The sequence below is a fragment of the Penicillium cosmopolitanum genome, assembly GCF_028827165.1.
Source record: "Penicillium cosmopolitanum strain IBT 29677 chromosome Unknown utg000008l:1.0-4398992.0:1.0-4402845.0, whole genome shotgun sequence".
Lineage (NCBI taxonomy): Eukaryota > Fungi > Ascomycota > Eurotiomycetes > Eurotiales > Aspergillaceae > Penicillium > Penicillium cosmopolitanum.
In genome coordinates this window covers 3,959,270-3,985,836 of record NW_026622678.1, presented here as the reverse complement: position 1 = coordinate 3,985,836, position 26,567 = coordinate 3,959,270, and the positions used below count along the sequence as shown (strand labels likewise).

Here is a 26,567-nt window from a genome sequence, read left to right as displayed (position 1 = left end):
TCGGTGAGGAATTCAGATGGACCGTGTGGATTCTTGGCTGGAGCATTGTGCAAAGAATGGCCTTTCTCTATGCAAGTTGCCTGACCGCATGATTGGGGATGAAAATGCAGGGTCATAGTAGACCAAGAGTAGACCCAGAGTACATAACTAATCGTACATACTCGTACATAAAAGCATCCTCGTATAGCCGCTGAGTGGCTGGCTGCATTGACGCGAGGCTCGCCAGTTCAGGCATCCCATGCACAGCAGTCGATGTGGCGTATCTGCATATCCGAATGGGAATTGGGAATTGAGAACTGGGAACTGGGAATTAGGGCAAAAGGGCAATCCACATCCACATCACATCCACAGTCAACAGGTGGTGAGTGGTCCACCCGGCTGAAAAAGATCAGCCACAATTCCACAGCCACTGAGACATCGTGCCAGGTTGAGCTTGCTTGAAATCGTGGGTACGAGTGGGCGGGATTGGATAGGCGGGGACGATTGCAGTAAGAAGGACCGTAGGCCCAGTGAGATAGATGATTAGGCCGGACAGAAGTGTCGAGCTACTCGTACGAGTATATGGAATTGAGTGGACGATCGTGCAATGGAACTCGTGATCGACACGAGATTATGACGGAAGAAGACGGTGGTGGGCATGAGGATGAGATTGCCTCTTAATTTTTAAGGCGGATCAGCGAGCGAGGTGAGACAAGCATGGCGTCGGTGGGTGGATGGAGTGAAACATTGAATATAGCTGGGTATGGGAGAGCTGAAGTGGAAGAAGTTGAAGTAGAAGTAGCAGTAGAGTAGAGGTTAGTCATAAAGTAGTCAAGTAGTAAGTAGTCAAGGCAAGAGCGACCAGAGTGCCAGGTGGAAGGCAGGCGCAACCCAATAAACAAACAAACATTGGAAGGGAACCTTAGGAAGGTGCGACGCAGTGGTACTCGCTATCGCACTATCGCACTATCGCACCTGCCCTGCGGTCTCCCCGGCTTGGCTCTTTCCCTGGCCAGACCTGCCACTGCCAAACCCAACAAGGCGCAGCAACATCAACCTTCAACCTCCAACCTTCGTTCTCTTACTTTCTCTTTCTCTTTCTTTCTTCCACTACCTCCACCACCACCACCACCACCATCCACTAGGGCTTCTCTAGCCTCTCCCCCCCCCAGATCCTCCAGTCCCAGCCTGATCTGAACTGAGCCTGCAGACTTACGTACTCTGCGTTCGCGTTCCACTCCTCCCCCCCCTCCCATCTCCGGTCAAACAACCTGGTTCCTCGTCCTGTTCCACCTGCCTACCCCCCTCCCTCCTCTCGGAACCATCTCATTCGAGCTTTCATATCCTTTTGCTGGGTGTGCGCAAGCCCACTCGCCAGCCCGCGACCCTTCCGATTGCCAACACAACGTGGATTCGATCTCCAACACCGGGGGTTGACCCCCCCCTTAGGAGGTCATCCCGGATGCCCGACCCAGAGATGTGTCGCGACTTGACGCGCGTGGGCCGACTGCCCAGGGAAGCTGCGGATATCAAGACAATCACCAGATTACCCCGTGGGAGTTTGCGAGATACGTCCAAACGACAACGCCCACAACGGCGGCGCCTATCGCTGGAGCCTGGGCCAACCATCCAAACAGCCCATGCTCGCCATGCTCGCTCCTTTTGGTGGATCGCCCTGCTGTGTCTATTCGCTTGCATATCACCCACCACCGCAGCTCTCATCAACTTTGATAACTGTTTGGACAAATCCATCTTGGAATCGGACCCCTTGCAGCTCCAATTCATACCCCTCAACGTCTCCGCGACATTCAATCTCTCCGATCCCCTCCACCCACTGAATGTTACAATTTACGGCAATGTCTCCGGAACGACCGATGGTTCGACATACAATTATTCTCCGAGTGACCCCAGTGGACAAATTCCTCGTCGACATACGGCAAGATTTGGGATCTGGGCGAAACGACCAACAAATACACCACCTTGTTGACGGAGTTTGACGTCCTGAGTTATGTGCCCTGGAATAATGGAACTCCATTTTGCTCGACCGTGAACCAGGGTGAATGCCCGCTGGCGCCGGCCTTCGATGCCAACAGGTATGCCTATGTTGTTGGTGATGTTTCGTGGTGTGATTATTTTGTTCTAACTCAACAACTCTACTTAGGAGCGACTTGCGAACGCTGCGATCCTTCTCCGTCCAGCATGATATGGGTTCTACCTATCGCTTCTCGACCATCACTCCCAAGTTCACGATCCTTCTCGGCGATGCCGCCGTTTCTAAGCTAGCCTGTATCACGGTGCCGATCACCCCGGATTTCGGCGCGCCGCTCAAAAATGCCCTTGCATACGTCCCCTTGGTGATTCTGGTCCTGGTGGGGGTAGCTACTCTGCTAGCATCCATGTATACACCCTGGGGTACGACCGATGTCTTCCGGTGGACGAGTAATTATGGTCGCGATGAAGATATCCTCCGCCTAGTCACCCCCGGCTTCGCGGACTGCTTGCAGTATCTGCAGTTCGTCGTCTTGACGGGTGCACTCTCCCTGGAATACCCTGGATTCTTCCAACCGGCCGTGAGCCAGGGTTCGTGGTCGGCCCTCATGTTTAACCAGAGCTTCGTCAACGGAGGTGGCAACAACCCGATCCAAGATGGTGTTTTTGCGATCAACGCGACATACGGACTTGATCGGATGAACCAATTAGTGGGCATGGGCAGCACTCAAGATATGTGGCCTGGCATGATGATCTGGCTTCTGGTGATCCTGAGGGTGTATCACGCTGCTGATCCAGTTGGGCTTTGCATTGCGCTGGCTGCATCGTGAACTAGCCCACACCACCGAGCAGGACCTGCGCGCCAAAAATATGCCCTTCACCATTGGCAACGTCATCCGCATTGTTTTTAACTATTTCCTCCTTCCCATCATCTCTCTATCCTTCTTCCAGCTGGTCACAGCGAGTGGCTCCCCTGCATATAGCGTGGCCCTAGCGGCACTCGTGATCGTCATTCTTCTCTGCTTCTCCATATGGATGGTTCGAGTCATTGTCTCCACGCGCCCGAAATCTCACCTTTTCGACGACCTTCCCACCGTTCTTCTATATGGACCGTTATATAACACCTACTGTGACGATGCTGCTGCGTTCGCCATGGTCCCAATCTTCCTCAATTTCGCCCGTGGTGTTGCCATTGGAGCCCTGCAGCCGTCGGGAATTGCCCAGGTTGTATTGCTGGCCATCTGCGAAGTAGTCTCCGTGTTGACGATCATCGCATTCCGGCCATACGCGTCCCCGACACACATGAACCTTTACCAATGCGTCTTCTCTTTCGTTCGGTTCCTCACAATCATCCTCAGCATTGTTTTTGTACCTTCTCTAACGATTTCCTCCGCCGCGCGGGGCTGGATCGGCTACGTGATTCTCGTGTTCCATGCCCTGGTTCTCATATTTGGATTCTTCCTCAATGCCCTGCAGACCTTGATTGAGGTTTCGGCAAGAATGGCCGGTGCTGGCGGTTCCACCCGTGGAGGTCTGTCCAAAGTCTTTGGCATGCGTCAGCTATCAAGGCGTGAGGCTCGTCAAGGTCTCTCGCGGCAGAGTATGGGATCCGAGGCCGCCATGCTGGCTAACGTTGATGGACGGATGTCTTCTCAATGGGAAGGTTCTCGTCCTCGCAGTCTGTCAGGCAGCTCCGCTCTGCTACTGAACCGTGCCACCGCTAGCGAAGGACGTGCTAGTGGCATCCTTGAGTATGCAAGCTCGCAAGGTGGTGGTTCACATAGTCGTGCCCCTAGCGGCGGTATATACGCTCATTCTCCGACCGCGTACACTGGAGGTGGTGGCATTTCACCAAGCAGCAGTACCTTTATGGGTGCCCACCCACGTGATCCATACTACCGACCCCCAAGGCCTGGTGCAGTGCGAAGGTCTACCCAGCCTGGACCTGGCGATCGGTCGAAGAGGAGCTCTCGGACGTTCTTAAAACCAAACTTGAAGCACAGCCGTTCGGGTGACCCTGACGATGAAATTGGGGAGGGCTTCCCCATGTCTGGCCGGGGTACACCTGTGCCTGCATATCTCCCTGCACCCAAGGACGACATGGAGATTGAAGATTCTCAACAATCAAAAGACTACGCGGTCCGTGAAGTTGACTTTTACTATCGCGTCCGTGGTCCGCCGCTCTCGCATATGGGCACTCGGAAGTTGAAGACAGGCCCTGCTGATCCCACTGGTCCAGTGTCCTCCGCAACAGGGTTCTTCCGCGGTTTATTCCAGGGCAAAACCAAAGACAAGGGCAAAGGATTTGAGGTCGTTCGAAGCGCCCGCGCCCCTCCACCTGGTCTATTCCCCGGCGAAGGCTACCACGAAACACCATATCAAGATGATCCCGAAGACCAAGCGGCTGGCGAGACCCCTGGAGGACACTCTCGCAATGTGTCTGTGGGTGATGAGACGCCATATCGGGATTCCGAAGGCGACAATACCCCGAAGCGAAGCGATGCGCGCGCCCCAGTTCTCCCACAGGTCAACTCTGTCGGCAGCATAGAACTTCCTAGCCGAGTGGGATCTCGCCGCACCCAAGATGCCGGCTCGGAGCATGGCGACCGCCCCACTACGCCAGACCTTCCCGCAGTCGCAGAAACCACTTCGCCCTCTCGGAGCGTTCCAGATCCCGGCCACCTCCAGGCGGAATCTCCGGGGACTGCACGTCTGCCTTTTAGTGGAAGCAGCTCGCCATCCCGAGAACGCGGTGACTCCATTGCATCAACCTCCAAATCCAACGCATCAAGCCACCGAACCGGCCGGGAGGGATCTCGCCGAGACCGACCATCCAGCATGGGCTATGTCGCACAGTACCGTACTAGGGACAACATACACGAAACCAGTCCCGAAGAAACTTCTTTCACGGGGAGTCAAGCAGAACTAGTGATCGAACAACTGCACCGTGAAAATACGCATACTTCATAACCAAATGTACATGCAACACATCAACACCTTATACTACCTTCCACCTCCTCCTTCCGCTCTCTCTGACATCCTAACAATTCCCAAACCAACCATCCATCTAAACAAAACTTCTTGTACGCTACCTCTTGGATCCGAAGCACCACGAATTTCCTTACTATCGATGCTCATCAGGCGATCTTCCAAAATTGTTGCGGGCGTTTTGCTTTGCTTTGCTTTGCTCCGCTTTAGCTCTTTGCTTTGTCTCTGTCTTTGCCTTTGACTTCAAGTTGTTGGGATGTATTTGCTTTGCTTCCAATGCTTGCGCCTCGCTTGCATCCCGACCTGATCTGATCTGATCTGATCCGACCAGGCTTGGTTTAATTCAATTCACTCTCGTGCAAAAAAACAATGCACGGACATTAATTCTCCCCACCTACCTCCTGGTCCATTCTCTTCTATATTTTCCTCCTTTCCTCTTAAGTTAAGTCTTTTTTACTAGTACTAGCATAGCCTTTGTTTTACCTCGGATTGACATTGACATTGACATTGACAGTTGGTTTGGTTTGGTTTGGTTTATTTGATCTATGCATTCAATCTTGATTCTACTTGCTTGTACTATCTTGGGTATAGTTGAATATTATTGTTTCTTGCTACGGCTTGAGATTCCTCCTGCTTGGGGGTTGATGGTGTAGGTAGTTGTCGCTGGTAACTAAGCTTCAGCCGGTAATCTCGTACCTGTATGTAACCCTGGAACTAACTATTATTTGCAATCCTTGATTCATTGAGCACTGCCCAGGTGGTGTTGATGACGATCTCCACCATGGCAAGTGCCAATGTTCGTCCCTACGAGCGGATGGAAAATAGATCGCACTGTCAATTACTGACAAGAGATCACGATACGATATACCTGATTTTAATTTATGGCCAATCGAATGGTATCTTGTGATTAATTCAAGTTGTTCATAGTTACTTTACTGGCAGTAGCACAACTTGGGGTTTAGCAGAGCTAAATGAGGCCTAGAACCTTGGAACCAGTCAGTGCTCACCTTGGTCATAAATCATAACGTTAATCAATGCATATTTGGCCAAGGGTCTTCATAATGCCCAGGTGGACAAATGAGAAATTACTCGTAAAATGTCAGCAGAATTCCGCGCCCTACGTAGTGGGGCTCAAGACTCGGATGGGGGTTGGTAATGTCGTGGTCCAAATGCAGTTCGTTTAATTTTGGTACTACATAATATGCCCACAGCGCCAGAAGAGGTTCTTCTTGGTATGCTTCACTTATGAAAGCTTCTTGAAATTAATTCTGGTTTGCCATTCCTGCGACATTTATTGCATTCAGCCTGAAAGAGGCATTTCGTTCTCGCCAGGGATACGAGAGCGAGTGGATCTTAAATAAACTTGGCGGCGTGGGAGGCCAATTAAACTCGAGTTTCTGATCAGATTAGCCAAGGGAAGCCTTTTCATTTCACACAATCCTGGAATCCCAAAACTTTATGACTATTCTTCGGAAAGAACCCTTAATAGGGTCCAGATGCGTGCATTTTACTCGGCCGGTTGGTGGAAAAACGAATACCAGCACTGATGAGAATCGTAATGGGTCCGAATGGGGGTATTGTACGCCCAATATTCCCAACAACTGCAGAAAGCCAAGCTGCCAAGCGGCGTAGCTAGAATTGGCGCGTGCAGTAGTCGGATCTTGAGGAATACTGGCTGCCCTGTCATCAAACTCGAGCAATGCGGACGAAGGATGTCTATTAACTCGTTAATCTTCCCCGTTTATCAGATCTCATCTAATCTGATAAGTCGGCCAACTAGGCTGTTTCTTGAGTTGCATTACAAACCCAGCATATGGGAGGGATCTTCAATCAAATACGAAAGCATAAAGAACCTGCCTAAACTCCATTCGCCGTGCTTCTGGTCCACCGGCCCACCCCATTGAGGCTATGCAGCTGTGGTCCCTACTCCATATTCGAAAGTAAATCCCCCGATGCCTCCCAGGCCTGCCGATCTGATAGGAAAAAATTCTGTTTCAACGTCCCGAATGGGCTGGTGAGACATGCAAATCTGCCGATCCTAGCCAGGTTTGGGCTTTCTAGATCTTGGCTTATACTTCGGGCTTCCTGGCGAGACAAGCGCGGTGGAATTAAATTGCTCTTTTTGTCAATCTTCTAGGGAAAACTTCGGAATTAATAAGATGTCTGTAATCAATCAGTGATTATCATGCCACTGGCTATTTTTCCTGTTACGAAAGCGGTTGTTTTCTTGTTCATATTCTGTTCCACGGCGGACTCAGGGTTCAAGGTCCTGCGATGAATTCATTTCTCCTCGCCTTCTGCCTATGGCAGGCCACAGCTGCGGCAGTCAAAACTAACTTGAACACTGTATGCGCAACTGGATGTCAAACTACAGTTTCCAATATCGGCTTTTCAGGAATCAGTGCTTTAGAAGACTATTATGGGTCTTTGTGTGGGAATGTTCTTCAAGTGAAGTCAACATTTAATTGCATGCGAGAATACTGCTCGGAAAACGGACTTTCGGAGGGATGGGATGGCCTCAATCAGGTTTGCGAGGATGATGGAGGGACGGAACTTCTTCCGTGGTCTATCATCGATAATGTCACAGACGCAGAGGTGAAATCTTGGCCTATTCTCACCTATGAGGACACTCTACTGGGTGCTGAGTTTAATACCTCTGTCTCGGTTGATCAAGGTCTCTTTCAGATTGGGTATCAGACTATCGTGAGTATCATGATCGTCATTACATCTGAACTAATACTAAATGGTATTTAGTTCGACTGGGAGAATCAAAGAACAAAGCGACACAATTATGGGTGATGATCAAACTCCAAACATACACATTCTCTATTTCCCCTGCGGTCTCTAACATCTGGGAATTTGCAGCTACGCATTAGTCGGCTTCTGGGGACTTATTGTCCTCTTCGGTACCATGCATAACTTCATTCGATATCTGATGAACTCATCTATCCTTCGGTCGAAAACAATGGCGAGATGTCAGAGTTTCATCGAGCGATACTTTGCCGTGCCACCGATCTTGACGATGAGGAAGAAAAATCGAATTTTCAGCATGCCTTCCACTCCGAGACTACAGGCCATCATTATTTCGATATACTTCATTATCAGCATAGTCCTAATGTGTGTCGACTATCATGCATTCTCGGAAAACCTTTAGTAAGACCATCATAACCCAACTGCGAAAGACGAACCCGAAAGGATATTCACTAATTACCTCGATTCATTAGTTTCACCAAGAAGTCCACACAGCTATGGCGGTATATCGGAGACAGAGCGGGTGCTTTGGTCATCAACAATCTGCCAGTTATGTGGCTGTTCGCGACACGAAACAATTTGCTCTTATGGGTAACAGGATGGGATTTCGCCACGTTCAATACGTTCCACCGATGGATAGGCAGAGCGTGCGCTATCGAGATATTTTTGCATGGAATGGCAGTTTGCATTTATCAATACAAAGGTAAATTGAGATTTCTGTGTGGAGGTGAATCAAGCTGACTTTTTTAAATTGAAGAGCTTGGAACGGAATATTTCCTTCCTCTTTGGAAGGACGTTGACTGGTATATGGGGGTTGTTGTAAGAGAGGTTCCTTGGCACCTTTTGGGATATTGGCTAATGCCCTCGAACAGGCTGCTTGCTCGATAATTCTGATGACTCTCTTCGCAAGTGCACCAATTAGAAAGTCAGTCTATGATCTATTTTTGATCGTTCATCAAAGCTTTGCTGTTGCTTGTCTTGTTGGATTGTGGTAGTGAGTATTTGTCGATATCGCGTCTCCAATGCATAACTAACAGGACAAATTTAGTCATTTACCTGTTGACGGTCCCGACTACGTCAATTTCATCTGGCCTTGTATTGCTGTTTGGTCATTTGACAGATTGGTCAGAATAGTCCGACTATTGACCTGGAATAAATTTGCATCCTACTCCTCTGCGGAATACAACCGCGACGGAAATGTTATCCAGTTGAGGACTAGAGTACGACGGATTGCCTCTCCCTGTCCTGGAAGCTACTATTATGTTTACGGCTGGCGCTCTCTTAAGTTTTGGGAAAGTCATCCCTTTACTTTGAGCGGTTGGAACACAGTGAAAACGGCAGACGAATCATATACCGAGCTCATCTTCCTCATCAGTGTACAAAGCGGATTTACTTCCAGCCTCCGAGGCCAACTACTCAATCATGAAAGCCCCGAGACTGACTCGTCATCAGCTGCGAGGAAAGCCTGCCTCTCCGTCGAGGGTCCGTATGGCTCCAATTTCTGCCCCTGGCGTTCCGAAACCGCCCTTTTCGTCATTGGCGGCGCTGGTATCACGGTTGCAACATCATTCATGCAAGACCTGGTTGATCTGGTGCAGAGTGGCATGCATATTGACCAGAGGATCAAGAGGGTCAAGATAGTCTGGGCTGTGAAGAACCCCGCCTTCTATCAATTTGTCTATGAGCGCTACATGGCGGCTTGGGAAGCCGTCTTTGCATCGACAGATATCGAGCTATCGCTGGATGTGTACCTCACAATGCTTTCCAAGATGGATTCAGACGATGAGATGTCTTTACCAGAGCACCGCAACGAGCCCAACGAAAGTACAAAGAACATGGATACCGTCATCTCGCCATCGTCTTCATCTAATTCCCACATCACGACCGAGAAGGTACCCTCTGGGGAGGCTCCTACCAATGCGGGCACAGGAATCCTCAAAACAACTTTCGTGCAGGGAAGGCCGACTATCAACGATGTTGTTAGAAGCCAAATTGAAACTCTCCGCTCTTCCGAGGAGAAGCAACTCGCACTTGTCGGCTGTGGTCCAGCTACAATGGCCCATGACATACGCCTCTCGTTTGTCGAGTCTTCGAATGATGCACAAGTCGCAGTTGACTTCCACTTGGCTCCATTTGGCTGGTGAACGTCTGTAAATGCAGACAGATCTAATATTATAGACCGATAGAAGAGAATGCTCGAAATATAAATTTACAAGCGGAATAGCGTGTCAAAAATCAAAACCAGAAGATGGTTACTATTGACCTCGATTATGGTATCAGTAGGAAGCGACAAAGCTTTAAAAATACCCAAATCTAAGATTTTCTCTCTCACGTTAGGACTTGTAATACCATTGATGGGTTCGGTTTATTTCGTTATCTTCAGTCTTATTGTCAAATTTAACAGCGAGGGTAAGCAATATGCGCCATTCGCGAATCAAAAATCCTCCTCGAGCCAGACCCGCCGTCTTTTCCCAATAATTTTGTTTCCTCGCGTATCACCATCGTCGGTCATGTCCACTTCAAATCCCTCCAAGCTTGGCGAAACAGCCAAAATAAGGTTGCTCCCAACTTCTTCAGCAGCGTGCTCGACGAATGTTTTGAAGTCCGCTTCATACTTTCCCACCACACGCGATCGCACAGCAGGATAATGCCACTGCAGCCACCGCTCTTCAAATGCGATGGAGCAAGATGTAGGCTCCAACAAGTCTATAATAGCCTTGAGATCTTGTAAATACAAATCGTCCAGATAAACAATAACCCTGAGATACTTGCGGCTTTTGAACCCAAATTTTAGAGTACCAACGAGAGTTCGAAGATCTGCATGCCTCCCTTGGAATGGGGTTGCTCTATGAGCCCAGCCAGCCACCTTGACCAGAGCATAGATGGGGCCAAATATCACCAAAAATAGCCCTACCAACACCGAAACCCCTAAATGCTGTCTCATAAGAGGAATCACATCTCCATCCACTTGCACCAAGGGACCACTCATTATGGCGGATTCGGGACGAAATATAACCGTAACCTTCCGTGCCATCTCACATAACAGAGGATACGCATGCAAAGTGTTGAGAACTCCAGGTACTGACATATTTACTTTACTTAGTCCCCCATATCTGGGTATCTCAACGTGAATACATACCGAGGACTGGTGGAACATTATTGCCATTGATTCACGTCTGATCTGTCGATTGACAGAAAGAAGTGTAAAGGACTTGAGGAAGTGGCATTTGAGACCTGCGGCATTGATGGTGAAATCGTGCGGCTCTATTTCATCCCCAGTTCTGAAGCTGCCACTTTGCCATGGTGGCGTGAAGAAATTTGCGCTGATTGATTCATTGATTATTTGAGATCTGAGTTCGAAAGGCAAGTCTAGAAATTTAAATGAAAGCGATTTGACATTTGGAACCCCTATTCGAACGGGTCAACCCTATACCTTCAAGTTGCGGATGAAAATATTATGGGCACCGACTTGGAGTAGCCATGCAGCCTATCTTGATCAAAATAAGGGAACAGGTGATTCACGACCCGGGTAATGAGATTTTATCCCAAACTGATTTGTATTGTTCCAAAAAGTCCAAGATAGAGAGGATCGTTTTCCAGTTTGGCCAGGGTGGCGGTTTGGGTCAGGTATCTTTGACCAATAGGCGCAGCGGCTGAGGTCAATTCAAATTGTTATGAGAAAGTCCAAGCGGGAAATTCTTCCAGTCTCCCGGGGTAGGATATATCAGTGGAAAGGGAAAAGGGATGTAAAGACAAATGAGGGTTGAAGATGAATAATGAAGAAGTACGGGACGATAGGCGCGTAACAAGCCAGATTTCAAGTACTTTTCACCATCAAGGTTTAGCCGGGACATTTGCCGGAGTGTCTTAGGTGCCATGCGTGATTGAGACACGACTGTTGCCTTTTCTTTTACACATGACAGGTATGGGTAGCTCCCACTTGCCCTAATATAGTAAGCGGCTTAGACTAACGAAGCTTGAAAGAGCGCCAATTTTGCCGAGGGTCCAACCAGCGACGAAGCCCCTGGAAGCGAGGGTCCAAGCTACCATAACTCCTAGACTAATTCGGATGCGACCGAAAAATAGATCCGATCGCACTGACACGGTGCTCATTACAAAATAAGCACATTGCCCCAGATTCTTCGAATAAATATCCAACAGAAATTTTCGTTTCAATCCGCGAAATACTCCGCATTTACCAACACTATCACCAAAACCATACTTTAAAAAATGTTCACTCGCGTTCTTCTTGCGTTGGGCGCAGTCTCCGCCGCGTATGCTCAAACTACTGCTGGCTCGCCATTCTTGTCCCAGTTTCTTATCTTGAGTGACTACACCGTTTCTACTGTTACAGGCGTATGTGGCAAAACCTTCCTATCATAAAGAATTGATATTCAACATTAAAATGTCACAGGATAAATCCCATACCACATATAATGTGAAGTGTAATAGCGAGGCCACTCTTTGCTCACTGCCTGCTACTGGCGTCACGGTTGTCACTGCCCCATCATCTGTCGGACTGTCATACACTGAACCTTCAGAAACATTGTAAGCCGGAATATTAAACCAGTGACAATTATTGATTGGGACGTAGCTAACCCCTCGGCAGTACTTCCTCAGTCGGATGTACTTATATCGACAATCGAGCATCGGCAGTTTGTGTTACTTTACTGGCTGCTCCTAGCGTGGGTGTCCAGAGCGGTTCTTTTGTCACAGGCATGGATACCGTTAAATCGACCGTCACCCTGCCCGGTGCTTCCGTTGAGCTGGGATTTAACGCGGCCGCTACAACGACTGGCGCTTCTCAGAAGACCCAGGGGGTTGCGTCTACAACAGCAGCAGCTTCTCATAGCGAGACTGCCACGGGGACTAGCGCTATAGCGAGCGCGACGAAGACTGGGGGTGCGAGCGAGGCATTGATGCCTGGTAATTCTGGTCTGATTTTGGGGGTAGCAATGGCTGGCCTTGCACTTCTGCAGTAGAAGTTCAAAAAAGATCACTCATCAGATACCTACGCTCTGCTTTACGGCCCGTACCTAGAAATGTTCTAAGTTATATTCAAATGTGGCTTTAGTAATTATCTTCTGATTTCCAGCAATACTTGGTTTCAGTTCTAGAACAAACAATGTAGTCTACGTCACTTTTCCCTCGGATCTCCTAACAACTGAAACGGTATTTGACGTAGAAAGCTTTAAGATAGGTCTGGGGTCTACCAGTGCTGTTAGGGTATATCTACTTTACCCATAACTACTTGTACTATAATAAGCGCGTGGACTAGTCCACTAGGACGATGTCTGGATATATGCGGTCATTATAGTATTTGACAATAATCGTTACCCTTGAAACTAGGCTGTTTCATCAACAAAACGTCTGAGGAGAGATACAAGCTCGGTCGGGCAAGAAACGTCTCGTATCTGACAAGTATCCAGTTGCTCTTTTGCCAGCAATACCACCGATTGATTCTCCCTTTCCTCGATTGCCCATTGGATTGCTGACCTGCCACATTTGTCCAATGCAAATATATCAGCCCCCGCCGCGAGGAGATGCTGTAACACTGTTACATGTCCTCTTCGCGCTGCCCAATGAAGTGCGGTCATTCCAGTGTCATCAGGGAGAGAGGGATCGATTCCCCCAGAAATCAAGTCAGCTATCTCTATTAAGTCTCCATTCCGGGCAGCTATATGGAGTGGTGTCAAGTTACTCATGTGAGCCGGTGCACTTTCAGGAGCGATAGCAGCATCTTCTACCCGATGAAGAAGTTCGTCGAACCGGGGTGGAAAGGATGCCCAGTTAAGTGCAGTTCTTCCACAATTGTCGCGTGCAAATAAATCGACTCCAGCATCGAGTAGTTGCTGTATTGTTGCTGCAGCGGCGGATGTCCTGCCACTTTGGACAGCCCAGTGAAGGGCGGTCATTCCATGATCATCTGTCGCCGTTATATCTACCTCCTTCTCCAGAAGTATCGAGAGGATTTTTTTACTTCCACCATATGCTGCGTGATGGAGAACTGGACCGGTGTGAACAACTTGTTTTCTTTCCACTGCTTGTCCAAAGGATAAGTGGAACATCGGCATAGGTGCAGATGTAGCCAGTGAACCAGAGTTCTCAAAGGAATCAAGAAGTTCACTAAATACCTCCACGTTGCCGCAATTTGCGGCGCTATGCAATGCTGTCAGCTGGTTGAAATATTGATGAGATTCCGATATATTGTGATCAAATAAGAGCTGGACTGCTCTCAGATTCCCTTCTTGAGCCGCGTGATGTAATGGTGTCATCCCCCTTTCGTCGAATGACGTTGTACTGGCTCCAGCATTGATAAGAAGCTGCACGACAGAGGTATGACCTCCGGAAGCTGCTAGATGAAGTGCTGATTCTCCAGTGGCATCCACCGAATATATATCTGCTCCGGCTTCGAGGAGGAGACGTACGATTGCCTCATGGCCCATGGAGGCCGCCCTGTTCAGTGGCAGCAATCCTGATGAGTCCGGTAGAGAAGAACTAACCCCGGCGTCCAGGAGAATTCTTGCAGCTTCCGTACGTGCAGACGAGACTGCCAGATTCAGGGCTTTTTGACTAGCATGAGCACCCAAATTCAAGAGCAATTTAATTAGCTCCCCATTCCCTCGATCTGCTGCTGTTTCTAGTACAGTATGCGGTGTTCCAAGGCCTTCCATATGAATATCAGCTCCCCGGTCCAAAAGCTGCTGTACTATATCGGCATGGCGTCCAGCTACCGCCCAATGCAATGGCGACACTTGACCAAAAAGCAGAGAACCATCGTCACTAGTGCGATCCAGCATCGCCGTCAGACCCATTGACCCCTTTGCTGTTGGATCGCGGAGTGTGTCCATCAAATGGTAGGGCATGCTTGATGGGCTGGCTCCATTCTCGAGTAGGAGAGCCACGATGTCTTTGTGCCCTTTATAAGCAGCCCAATGTAAAGCCGTCAAACCAGGGAAATCGAATGCAAAGACATCCGCTCCAGCATGGATAAGGAACTTTACCACTTCAATGTGTCCACCGTATGCTGCCAAGTGGAGTGCAGTTGTGCCCTCGAGTGCGTCTCTCTGAAGCATCAAACGTATTAGCAATTTACAGAGGGTAGTTGATATAGGATATTGGATACTTTGAAGTCTGTATGAGGGTGAATGATATTAAATTTTTTGGATTCTTCATTCAAAGATTCAGCTTCGTGTCTGTATGATGCAAGGTCGGCCCCAGCAGTAAACAGCCTCTGCACTCCTTCAGTATTCCCGTCCAAGGCTGCCTGAAGGAGAAGTTCTGTATTGGAGTACTGCTGAGAGCGGGTTGCAGGCACGTTGGAAGTAGTCGTCACGAAATTGTCGGCAGGGGATACAGGCAGTTGGCTGCAAACCCCTCGTTCAGCAAGTAACATACTATCAGTGCCATCGAGATTTCTATCGCAACATTGGAGTTTGCAGGGGTCATTGTCCACCATGACCGAAATTGACCTTGCCGTATCCGAATGAGCCAATCGCCAGATGGCAACCAGGCAAAAAACAGTTTTAGTTGAGTGACGCATGTATAATATCACAGCTAGGTGATTCTTTGGGACGTGCTGAAAATCCACAAACCAAGTTTGTGCATGTTATTGCTTCGAACCGAACTGTCAGGTGTTGGCCACCAGTAATCTTTGTTGGTTGGGCTTGCAAAGAACCTTTTGGATAGGGGATGGTTGGTGAACTTGAAATGCGACCTCGGGATTTTTGAAACTGAAATCCCCACTAGCCTGATTAGGCATGTCAAACTTAATACGGATTGAAATTTGCAGAGAAATTGAAGTCGATATTTTGAAACCAGTTCGAAACAAGCTGGCCAATTCCGCATCCATGGGCCCGTCAATGCACCGTATTCTTGGAGGAGCTACACCAGGGCGATGTTTTTATTTTCTAAAGCTTCGTCCAATGGAGATCTCCCCAATATAGTAGTGCTATTGACTGATGCGCCGTGGTCAAGCAGGAACATTGTTAAAGAAATATTACCCTGTGATGAAGCTCTGTAAATGAGAGTTTGCCCACTAGGTTTTGGCACATTGACTGGACCATCATGCTTGAGTAGCATCTTTGCTGTCGAATAAGCATCATATGTTACGGCAATGAAAAGAGGGGTCTCATCTCGATTATCAGTCAGCGCAAGGTTAGCCCCTCGCTCAACAAGAAGCTTTGCCATTGGAGAGTAAGCATCGTCAATGTCGTTGTGAAGGGCGTGATGAAGAGGGGTAGCAAAGGAAATATAGGGGTCGATAAATTCGTCTCCGCGCACATTGACATCTGCCCCACAAACGAGCAGCATTTTGGCCATCACGAGATCGCGGTTTTCAACGGCCACTTGCAATGGAGCCCTCCAATGTGTGGAGAGTTCGTTCACATCAGCCCCGTTGTCTATAAGGAACTTAGCCATTTCGGGGCTCGTGGCAAAATGCAAAGCACTTCCATAATCATCCTCGAATCCATAATCTTCTGCGAAGTCTGATGCGCTAGGAAGGCGAGCCACGGGGCCTTTGACGGGTGCACCCATTCTCAGTAAAATGCTTGTCCCTTCCATTTTGTCATGGGAGAGCAGACCTTGCGGAGTATCTGACGTTGTGTCGATAGAGGTGCGGAAGTAGAAGTCGGTACAGTTTTGAGTCAGTTCTCAAAAGGGAATAGATTTCCTCTCCGTGTCCAATTTCTCGGCAATCAGAGATATGATCTCCGGCGGCAAGGCAAGGAAGCGCATTATAGAAAGAGAAAAGGGAAACAGTCCAAATGCTGCAATAAGATTGAGACGTAGGAATTGTGAGCGGGCTCGAAGCGACAAACGGGCCCATCTCGGTTAGTCAATGACGGGAAGTGTCGGAACTAGCGACTGACCTCGAGCACATTAGTTACCCTTTACATACACCTGAGCAACTCAAGAAGTTATCACTTCCCAAGTAGTTATGTAGTTATACATACAAAGAACCTGGGCAAACATACACCAAATCAGCCTGCGGCTTTCAGTCTCTGGAGGGTCAACGTATTCTATGGTCCCGCTGGTTTATCTACTTGATATCCGAATTCCGGTCTATCACTAAGGAGACAAATTTACACTCCACGGAATCAGGGCATACGTACGATCAGGGAGCCCGCTACCATGATGTCAGCAGGTATCTTCATCGCTGAAATTGGGGTTGGGGTTTGAGAGCCTGCATGATTTAGGCAGAAGCGAAAATACGCCCTCAAATAGAGTATTTTCCAACACAGACTTGCCCTAGTCGACCATGTGCAGAATAATTTGATTGATTGCTCGATCGAAGAATGAAGATTATCGTTATCAGTACGTTATGACTATTATGCCCATCAATGTGGCAATAACTGGCCGCAGTTAGAGCTACCTGCGGGAAATCCCTCTTGTGCGACGCCCTTTCAGGAAGATATCGAAGTTCTCTGGGGTCAGAAAATTGCATGTAGCTGCATGCCTCCGATCAGTATCCCCAGGACGAGTGGATTCCATTGCTTCCTCAAAAATAGGACCCGCGAAATGCTGTGAGAATTCACATATAGCTTCAACTTTTTCAACCGTAACATCCCTCCCGTCCTCGCGCATTACGATAACATTACCGACATCAGAGAATTGAGATAGCGAAGAAAACCCCCAGTTTGGACGAAGCGGGTCTGTCTCAGTCATGAGAAATGTCACAGCTTGGTTGTTCGAAAAATTGCATCCTAAGGAATCAAAGTTCAAAACCCCTGGCATAGTTCCCGGAGATTCTCCTTCTATTACTCTTCGAAGCAGTAGTGGGATCCCCACCTTTTGGGAGATTGATGCCCTCATACTTCTTTCGCTTGGAAGAACACGTATTAAGTGTTCCCTTGGGATCCCCACAGGTGCAAATCGGGGACTGCCGTGCAGCTCCATCTCGCCATCGCTGTTGATTTGAACGCCCATGACTTCGCCATGGATCTTTCTCGGTATCTGCTGGTGAATCGTATCATATTCGGTTACTCTAGAGTAGTTGTACGTCGTAAAGTAATCCAAGGCATCGCGAAAGTCATCAAGAGTGATATTTTTGTAAGTACCATAGATTTGCCGAAGAATGAGAACGGGGCCGCGCCACTGGTATGCGGATGTTTCAGATGATCCTATGCAATGCATGATGCTCGCGTTCAACTTTGATCCGTCTCGTAAAAATTCATCTCTATATTTGACCACAAGTTGGTAGTCAAGATTACGACCCCGGCGTGGATTGTGGTCAACAACAGAGCTTGAGACAGTCCGCCCCAAGCCCAAAAGTGAATGAACATCTGCTGTGTGAGAGACTTCCCTGGAATACTCGTCTTTTTCTGGTCGTTCACAACGGACCCACTGCAATTGAGGATGCACCTCGTTCTCCGGGAATTTGACTGCTAATCGGTATTGGGGACTGTTTGGTGCTGAAAGAAGCGATATTTTCTTGCACAGCAGCTTGTGACTAGGCCAATCAGCCTTTTGATGCCCTTTGTCGCAGTAATGAGCACTTTTGCAACGAGCACATCGTTTTGGTTTTGGATTTCCACATATCACGCAGATTATTCTGGAAGCGATAGAATGGTCAGTGATCGCTGATCGTGAAGTTTGAAATCCAGTGTTTTTTCTAGTTTCTGTAAGTAGGATTTGTTTATACGGTGTCAATAAAGCGCTTACAGAGCTCGTTCATTCTCAATGTAAGCGGACTTTTCGGTTTCATGGGTTTCAATGAGAATTTCTCGTACTCGAGGCGCTAGTAGCTCCTGGCTATGAAGCGTCGATACAAAGGAGGACTGTGCAACATTCTGGTAGATGTTATAGCCCTTGCCAACCACATAATGTCGTATTCTTTCCACAAAATAATGCTCTAATGTGATCAGAATTGAAGGGGAGTTGACGAACAGGGGATGAGGGATACCCCAATCTGGGAAACAGACTCCATGCCTTCCCCTACTGAGAATGATGGGAGAGTGGGTTCTCATCAGAGCCTCACAGAGGAGACATGTTCTTTTGCTACAGCCAAAGTAGTCAAGGAATGGCTTCATGTGTGGGTTAGCAGAGTGCCATGCTAGCAACTGGACTTCCGCGTGGGCGTATAGTCCCTCTTTGGATTTGGAATTGAAGCTCGACCATGTGGGCACAGGATATTTCGAGTTGCTCAAAAGCTTTTGCTCGCATTCTTCGAGCCCAAGTCGTCGTAGTGCATCTTTAAAAGAAATGATATATTCGGGCTGCAATTTAGTAGGCTGTGGTCGAGGGATATGGTGAATTTCAATTTTGCGGAATTGAGGGAAGTTAAGCCCGATCTGTGCAATCAAACGGCAATTGTGGATTGGGCGTCCGAGGAAGCGTAAGTTTCGCCACAAATGTGACTTTTGTTTCTTCGTCAGCGTATCAGGGATAATACCTATGTTTCCAGATCTTGTAAATTCGTATGCCAGTCTGGCTAGCCGAATTCGACTTTGAGGATCATCCGAGGATCGGGGCTGACGTATGATTTCAAGGATCTCCGATAAAACGACGTTATTTTGAATTTCGATCGTTGCGACACTCAAAATCCTTTCTGCATGTTTCGTGAGGCGCTTGTGGCTGAATTCGACCGCAACCTCCTCAAAATTATAGCATCCAATTTCTCTCGTCTTCTCATCTAATTCGGAGGGAATCAGCTTTTTCTTCCGAAAGTATGGTTCACACACAATGTGGACGAATACCTACCACATGATGCTTGAGCCATTAAACACTCCGTAATAGCTCTTTCCAGGCCGTCCCAGGTGTGCAAACCTTTCTCGAACCCCGAGTTTGCCGCCACATCGACATAAATAGCATTTTGGGTCACCCTCAGAGAGGTGGCTATGACACCGCCCCAGCCATGTTCTGGAGACATGAGTTCAGCGAGACAGTCAATAAATTTCTCCTTGGCACTCTGGGTAGGATTGACCAGGATTTCGACTTTAGTGGTTCCTGCCTCCAATGCATCGGCCAGATCATCATCCTCGGACTCCAGGGTTTCATCGTCTGATGAATCTAGGCTACTTTGCGAAACCTGAGGATGAAGGTATCCCAAAATTCGGGAAGCCCACGTAGTGCGTGCAAGCTGGTACTCAATACTCGTCATCGCGCTTAGCTGGACACAGAGATGGGAGCCAAAGGAGACGATGAGGTTCAAAACTTGTAGTCGTTGGCTGATTGGTCCAAAGGCAGCAGGCTATTCTTGATGGCGTGGAGATTTTCGCCGGTTTCTCCTGGGGTATCGCGGGGTGTTGGGTAAAGAAACAATAGCTAAGGAGCTGACTCGAGGCCTCGTTAGGCATTGTATTTGCATGACTGAGGAATCTCACCCCGCCCGACCGTTTTCAATACAGTGACGAGACAGGAAATCGTATTATACTGATCGTTAAGCACTTTCCAAGTTGTCAAGCGATACAGGACTATCGATACTCCGGTTAAAACCCGGGCATTGGACTAGCGTATCTTGGCATCAGTGATGACACCAATATCCGAAGATACTGTATGGACAAATATGGTTCTCTGCTTTGGAGTTTTCCCCAGTAGATATAGTGAATTGTTGCTGTTGTATACTTCGGGTATACTTCAGAGTGGCGACGTCATGTGTTGTTCTGCCCGTTCTGACCGTCCTTGATAGTGGGGCTGATACCGTGACTGGCCCAATTTGGAAAGGTCACTCCTTATCAGTTCAGCCCGACTGCTAGGACTTCCAAACAAACCAGCCCCCTTTGCGCTTTCGAAGATTGTGGCCATCCAGGTACCCAGTGCAGCTGGTGGGATCTCACAGAATAACAGCTTGGATCGAGATACCCAACAGGCACCGTCTTTGCCACGACAGCCCCTTGACTCCTGCATCACGAGACCACTCCAATCTGCATCCTTGAGCCTCAGCGTGTGATTGCCACCCTGGCCCACGCATAACGAGCCATATCGGGCGAAAGATCTAGTGCCGCGCCCGTTTTACCTTGTCTACCTCTATCTCATGACGAAGGGACTGCATGGTTACGGCCGAGAGTGATCTCGCAGCCCTCTCAACATACTTTGGAATCTAATATACCCCCGAGTTCCCTGGATTGGCGCTCAAAATGTCTCTCTCAAGTACCGCCTCATCACCGGATCTTTCGACAATCCCTCCTGGCGAGGATATCGTGCCCCACGAACGGGATATACAGACAGACCGTCGCGGGAGTGACGCCCCCGATGAAACCAGCTCGGCCCCTATCGTCCTCGATTCCGATTCCGACCCCAATGTTACCGATTTGTCTACACCCCCTACACACAATGCCCCCGCAGAACAAGCTCAGACTCAAACACACCCCGGTGAAGCGGCCGGCCGCGACGCCTCTGTCAGAAGCCTGCCCCATAGATCTGCCGCTCCAGCAGAACGTCGTTCGCAAAATCAGCCCGGACGGACAGGAGCAACATACGATACAGCAATAGATATTAGCTCTTCACCTCCGACGCTGAACAGGGTGGAGCGAGTTCCCCGTTCCCCGGCATCCTTGTCTCGAAGGGTCTCGCAAAGATCTAGCTATATCGGCGACGAATACCCCGCACCGCAAAGAGGTCCTCCTTCCGCTGCATCTATCTTCGATGTCGATATGGCTCAAACACATTGGTCTGGTAATAGCCCGGGTCAATCTCATACTTCCGGGAGAAGGTCGTCCCGGGATAATCCAGAAGTGCCGGGGGCATATGGCGGTTACAGGTTTCCTGATATGATTCCGTCTCATAATGGCGCAGTCGAGGGAGGCAGCCGGGAGCCAGTATCCCGAAGAAGACCCTCATCCATGTTCATGCCCCACCCTTCACGAGATCTGGTTGATGGCTTCGAGAATATGATGTACGGACTGTCGCCTACTTCTACCCGACGATTTTCAGGAGGGTCGCCGCGCTATTACTCCGATATTGCCGGGCCGCCACGGCGTCAAAGCTCGGATTTCTATGACCCCAGCACACGCAACAGGTCCTTCTCCGATCGATACCCAGGCGAGTCTTCCCATCTCTCTCGACCAGGCGCCCACCAGCGATATTCCAGTATGAGCACGCCGAGGTGGCAGGGCCCCGAGGGACCCAGTCGCAATCGCCGTGACAGAGGTTCATTGCCTATCTCAGGGCAGACGCAGCGAAACACGACCCTCGACGATATTTTCCAAGATGTTAGTCTTCCGAGATGGCAACCCGACTCGGAGGTATCCGGTTGTCCAATTTGCGGGACAATTTTCAGCTTCTGGCATCGGAAACATCATTGCAGAAAGTGTGGCCGAGTTGTCTGTGCTGCATGCTCGCCTCACCGGATTACAATCCCCCGACAGTATATTGTTCGGCCGCCGGAGTCCACAACCACCCCGCCTCCTGGCTCTTCGCCATCCTCCTCAACTAATGTAGTCGATCTGACAGGCGAGGATGCCCCAACCTCGCACTCTGTCCTCAATCCTGCCCTGGGAGGCGGGGAAGAAGTTCGTCTATGTAATCCTTGCGTACCAGATCCCAATCCCAATCCACTTGGATACGAGGCTCTGCGCCAACATGGTCACCGCTCCACCCATTCCTTGTCATCCACGATGGGAGGTGCCTGGACGGTAAGTACTTCAATCACGGCTTCTTACCTGCTTCCTAGATTCCAAGCTAATCAAATACATATTCAGCCCGAGAGCCGCGGTTCACGACAAGGTCGACTGACTGTTGGAGCGAATGACCGTCCTTCGACCCTGGGAGGACTCCGCCAGGATGTTCAGCGATCGTCCCAAGCCCCACCAGGAGAGCGAACCCCACGAACCAACTCGCTATATCCGATATTCAATCCACCACAGCAAGCGCAGCGTCCTTCGGCAGTTTCCGAACGTGATCTCTGTCCCATCTGTGGCAATCGATTCCCACCACTCGATGACGAACATCCCGCCGAAGCCCGTGAAGCGCATATCCGGCAATGCATCGATGGATACGGGGCAAGTCGTGAATCTCCCGTCAGTCAAGGTCCCGCGGAGGGCCCGGCAGAGCAGGCTCCGCTACAGTCTCCTCCCATCGCTCGCATGCTGGCATTCACCGCGACGGAGAAGGACTGCCTCGGTGGCGATGGTGCGGTAGCTGAGTGCACGATCTGCATGGAGGATTATGAGGTTGGGCAGGTCCTAGCCCGGTTGGAGTGTTTTTGTAAATTCCACAAGGAGTGTATTGTGGATTGGTTTGGGAGGAAGGCTGAGTGCCCGGTGCACAAGATGTCGTACTAGTAGAAAGGGTAGAATTAGACTTGGAGGTGGTTGATATGATGTGATTTGCAATTTGGCGTTTGGATTGGGTGGTGTTTTGTTCCTTCTGTCAGTGCCAGTGCTTTTGTATATTCCCCTCATCGCGATAAATATGTGTCCATCAGTGCCAATGCTTTATTCTTATCTGCTATACTCGTAGTATAACTATATCGATGCTATACTCATTGTAGCTGTTGCTGGTCTGGCCCGGTCACGTGCGCTGACCGATTTCACTTCGCTTTTCCGGGGCTCCTTTTGACTCTCTTCGTACTTCGTCCTACTTCATCCTCGTTACTTTGATTTGTTACAGTAATCCATGCTTATTTCTCAACTTCTGACAACTGCTTTACTTATATAACTTGAACGCCCCCTTTTCTACCAAGTCAGCGCCAAGTCTCCACAAGCCAACGAGTTCCACGTCGGAGATCGGTGCTTGCGTCCGCCGTGCTCCGCTCTTCTTTGAAAGTCGCAAAACAATCTTGAGTCTTCGCGGGGGCAATCCACACAAGAGAGCTGTCATTCAAGCCATTCCACCTCCAGCAGAGCGAATGAATTAGCTGTAGCCACCTCACTTCCCACCACGCGCGTTCCACAGCCCATTCAATTGGGCCCCCGCCGGAGGTCGCCAGTCTCCATCTCCGCACCACTGCACCGCTCGATCTCACCACGCGGACGGCGGCATCTTTTTCGCCGTCCCGACCGACTACCGACTCACTCGTCAACAATGTCCGACTATCCGGAACCCCCGTCACACCACTTAGCCGACTCGCATGGTCATGGTGCACCATTGGGAGATCGGCCCGGTCTCGACATGTCACACATACCCGAGACCTCCGCCGAACCCGACGACGCCAAACGACCACGCGCTTGTGAGCCCTGTCGCCAGTTGAAAGTTCGCTGTGACCCCGATCCAATACACCCACATGGCTCGTGTAAGCGCTGCGCTAAGGCGCATCGCACATGTATCACCACAGCGCCGACTAGGAAGCGCCAGAAAAAGACCGATAGTCGTGTGACAGAGCTGGAGCGGAAAATCGACGCCCTGACGGCCACCCTACAAGCTTCCCATAGTAAGCCATTTATGGGTCCGTCGCCACAAACGCAGCCATCTTTGCACGATTCAAGTTCTTCGGTTGCGGGAACTAAGCGTACTCATGATGGGTTTCTTGCTTCCCAGTATGCTCGCTCGGATAGTCCTTCCGCGCAACAGCTTCCGAGACCTTCGGACTCGGTGCACTGGCGTGGCCCGTATGCTGGGGACATTGTGCCTCCAAAGGAGAATGCGAATGCGTTTGCTGATGTTATCGATAAGGGAATCGTGGACATTGATTCGGCCAATGCGGCCTTCCAGCGCTATGTCACCCGCATGGCACCGGAGATGCCATTTGTGATTATTCCGCCTGGGACTACGATGGGTGATGTGCGTCGGGATAAACCTGCTCTCTTCCTGTCTATTATCGCTGCGGCGATCGGTCCGTACAAAAAGGATGTGCAGGTCACACTTCTCAATGATGCTTATCAAACAATTGCCGATCGCGTGGTTGTCAAGGGTGAGAAATGTTTGGAGTTGGTACAGGCGTTGATGGTTTGCTCTATCTGGTATCTTCCGCCAGACAAATTGGAAGAGTTGAAATTTTACCAATTGGTCCATCTCGCCGTGATATTATGTATGGATCTTGGTCTGAATCGTCCTGTCAGTAACGAGCCAAAACCTTTCATGAAACTTCGCGAGCAATTGATCAAAAAGCCGCCTGGAGATATGAAAGGTCCAGAGGCAAGAAGGACGTGGCTAGGATGTTATTTCATGTCGGTGCAGTAAGTTGTTCTCCACATTTGAATGCGTTACTCCTGGTGCTAACCCCGACAGGGTTTCTACTGCTTTAAGGCGAACCCAGCTTCTGAGGTGGTCCAGCTACATGGATGAATGTGTTGAGACCCTTAAAACGCATCCCGATGCTTTACCCACCGATCGCCAGGCAATCTGGTGGGTGAAATTGGCTTTCATCATGGAAGACGCTAGTACTCAGCTTTCTGATGACACCGAAAAACTTTCATCCTTCATCGATAGTAAGGTCCGATATACCATTCGGGGGTTCTCCAATCAATTATCGCAATGGAGGAGGGACATTCCAGACGACATATATTCAGGTTTGTATCTCAATTATTCAACCGGTATGGAATCTTTACTAACACCCCCCAGACGTCCTAGCGCACACCTATCATGTGCTAAATCTATTTGTACATGAAACCGCGATGGGCATCGACTGCAAAAACAATGGCATCATTAAGTCATCCTCAGGCGATCAGCTCCCGGCATCCGCGATTGCTCCACTCATCGATGCTTTGACCACCTGCATCAACTCAATTCACTACGCATTTGACATTATTTTGAGCGTTGACTCGGATAGACTCACATGTCTTCCAACAGTGGCACTGGCCAGAACATCATACCCCCTTGTTAGCCTGATAAAGATCCATTGTCTCCTCACCGCGCCGGACAGTCGCATTGGCCAAGTAATTGACATTGAGAGTCTGAAGTTGGAGTACTACCTGGATCATATCACGAACCACTACCGAAAAGCCGCCTCGCTCGGCGGTGGTCGTGCGGTAGCCAAATTCGGAAACATCATCACCATGTTACGGAATTGGTTTGTCAAACAGAAGGACAACGGCCCCGCTCTGAGAGAAATATTTGCCACGGAAACCAATTCAGAACCTGAAGTGAAACAACCGGTACGAGTTCTGGGATTTCCAAAAACACGAAGCCAGCAAGCCAGTACTAACAACTATCTAGATGCGAGGAAGCACCACCCCCCTCGAACTTCTCAGCATAGTAGCATCCTCCGGCCAAACAAAACAAGACACCGCAGACCCCTTCTCGGAACGCCGAAGTCAAATAGTCTACACCCCCTCAACCCTAACACCCGGTCTCCCACCAACCCAATCACCCAACCCAACAAGCCGACTGGACCCACTAAACCACCTACCAAAGCCAGAACAACCCTGGACCACACCAACCTCCTTCTCACCATCCATCCACAACCAAAATCCATCTATATCATCCATGACACCAGTCTCAACCACCGAGTCAGATCAAACAAGGCCCTTCTACTCACAATACCCGCAACCATACACAACACCAAACCACAACCAACAAACCCCAACATTCGCAGAAATTCCAATGGGCGCTAGCGCTAGCACCGGCCCTGGCGCTGGCCCTGGTGGTACCATGCCCATGGCGCCAATGATGGGCATGCCCGGTAATGAAATGGACATGGATCCAAACTTCAATCCTGATAATTTCTTCGCCTTAGAAACTATGATGGATGAGGGGTTGTTTACTTTTCCGCTTTCGTTTGAGAATTTGGGGTTTAATGGGTTGCAGTTTTAGATAAGGTGGTGCGTGCGTGCCATCCATGTCTAGTTGTGAGGTGAGGTTCAAGGTTCTAGTACTCTATACTAGTGTATCTGCCTGTGTGTGTATCGTTTATATTTCCGGTGTTTTGGTCTATGGATAGCTTTGTTTTCTACGCTGTTATGATGGATGAGTCTCTACTCGATGTATTTATAAACCCAATCAAATGAGCCACTGACAGTGGCAATCTTCTAAGTTTTGTT

At 49.3% G+C, this 26,567-nt stretch overlaps 9 protein-coding genes across 9 annotated transcripts; 5 read left to right on the top strand and 4 right to left on the bottom strand.

Annotated features, from left to right (window-relative positions):
- Window positions 1-1,441: 1,441 nt before the first annotated feature.
- N7509_008026 (uncharacterized protein) lies at window positions 1,442-4,938 on the top strand (the record flags this gene model as incomplete). The annotated part of the gene is made up of 4 exons (XM_056632663.1): window positions 1,442-1,837; window positions 1,891-2,072; window positions 2,141-2,744; window positions 2,767-4,938. The coding sequence occupies 4 exons, from the start codon at window positions 1,442-1,444 to the stop codon at window positions 4,936-4,938; spliced, it is 3,354 nt and encodes a 1,117-aa protein (XP_056488214.1).
- A 2,487-nt stretch (window positions 4,939-7,425) lies between these two features.
- On the top strand, window positions 7,426-9,851 carry N7509_008025 (ferric reductase family protein; the record flags this gene model as incomplete). Its single annotated transcript, XM_056632662.1, has 7 exons — window positions 7,426-7,659; window positions 7,711-7,751; window positions 7,822-8,109; window positions 8,181-8,410; window positions 8,465-8,526; window positions 8,580-8,701; window positions 8,756-9,851. The coding sequence occupies 7 exons, from the start codon at window positions 7,426-7,428 to the stop codon at window positions 9,849-9,851; spliced, it is 2,073 nt and encodes a 690-aa protein (XP_056488213.1).
- Window positions 9,852-10,141: 290 nt separating this feature from the next.
- N7509_008024 (uncharacterized protein) lies at window positions 10,142-10,696 on the bottom strand (the record flags this gene model as incomplete). The annotated part of the gene is made up of 1 exon (XM_056632661.1): window positions 10,142-10,696. One exon carries the CDS (start codon window positions 10,694-10,696, stop codon window positions 10,142-10,144), a length of 555 nt encoding a protein of 184 aa, XP_056488212.1.
- Window positions 10,697-11,937: 1,241 nt separating this feature from the next.
- N7509_008023 (uncharacterized protein) lies at window positions 11,938-12,689 on the top strand (the record flags this gene model as incomplete). The annotated part of the gene is made up of 3 exons (XM_056632660.1): window positions 11,938-12,063; window positions 12,122-12,255; window positions 12,317-12,689. The coding sequence occupies 3 exons, from the start codon at window positions 11,938-11,940 to the stop codon at window positions 12,687-12,689; spliced, it is 633 nt and encodes a 210-aa protein (XP_056488211.1).
- Window positions 12,690-13,052: 363 nt separating this feature from the next.
- On the bottom strand, window positions 13,053-14,783 carry N7509_008022 (ankyrin repeat domain-containing protein; the record flags this gene model as incomplete). Its single annotated transcript, XM_056632659.1, has 1 exon — window positions 13,053-14,783. One exon carries the CDS (start codon window positions 14,781-14,783, stop codon window positions 13,053-13,055), a length of 1,731 nt encoding a protein of 576 aa, XP_056488210.1.
- Window positions 14,784-15,591: 808 nt separating this feature from the next.
- On the bottom strand, window positions 15,592-16,272 carry N7509_008021 (ankyrin repeat domain-containing protein; the record flags this gene model as incomplete). Its single annotated transcript, XM_056632658.1, has 1 exon — window positions 15,592-16,272. The coding sequence occupies one exon, from the start codon at window positions 16,270-16,272 to the stop codon at window positions 15,592-15,594; it is 681 nt and encodes a 226-aa protein (XP_056488209.1).
- Window positions 16,273-18,368: 2,096 nt separating this feature from the next.
- N7509_008020 (nucleic acid/nucleotide deaminase domain-containing protein) lies at window positions 18,369-19,810 on the bottom strand (the record flags this gene model as incomplete). The annotated part of the gene is made up of 2 exons (XM_056632657.1): window positions 18,369-19,342; window positions 19,411-19,810. 2 exons carry the CDS (start codon window positions 19,808-19,810, stop codon window positions 18,369-18,371), a joined length of 1,374 nt encoding a protein of 457 aa, XP_056488208.1.
- A 976-nt stretch (window positions 19,811-20,786) lies between these two features.
- N7509_008019 (phosphatidylinositol-3-phosphate-binding ubiquitin-protein ligase) lies at window positions 20,787-22,931 on the top strand (the record flags this gene model as incomplete). The annotated part of the gene is made up of 1 exon (XM_056632656.1): window positions 20,787-22,931. One exon carries the CDS (start codon window positions 20,787-20,789, stop codon window positions 22,929-22,931), a length of 2,145 nt encoding a protein of 714 aa, XP_056488207.1.
- Window positions 22,932-23,673: 742 nt separating this feature from the next.
- Window positions 23,674-26,340, top strand: N7509_008018 (putative C6 transcription factor (War1); the record flags this gene model as incomplete). The annotated part of the gene is made up of 4 exons (XM_056632655.1): window positions 23,674-24,764; window positions 24,817-25,097; window positions 25,150-25,682; window positions 25,744-26,340. 4 exons carry the CDS (start codon window positions 23,674-23,676, stop codon window positions 26,338-26,340), a joined length of 2,502 nt encoding a protein of 833 aa, XP_056488206.1.
- Window positions 26,341-26,567: the final 227 nt, after the last annotated feature.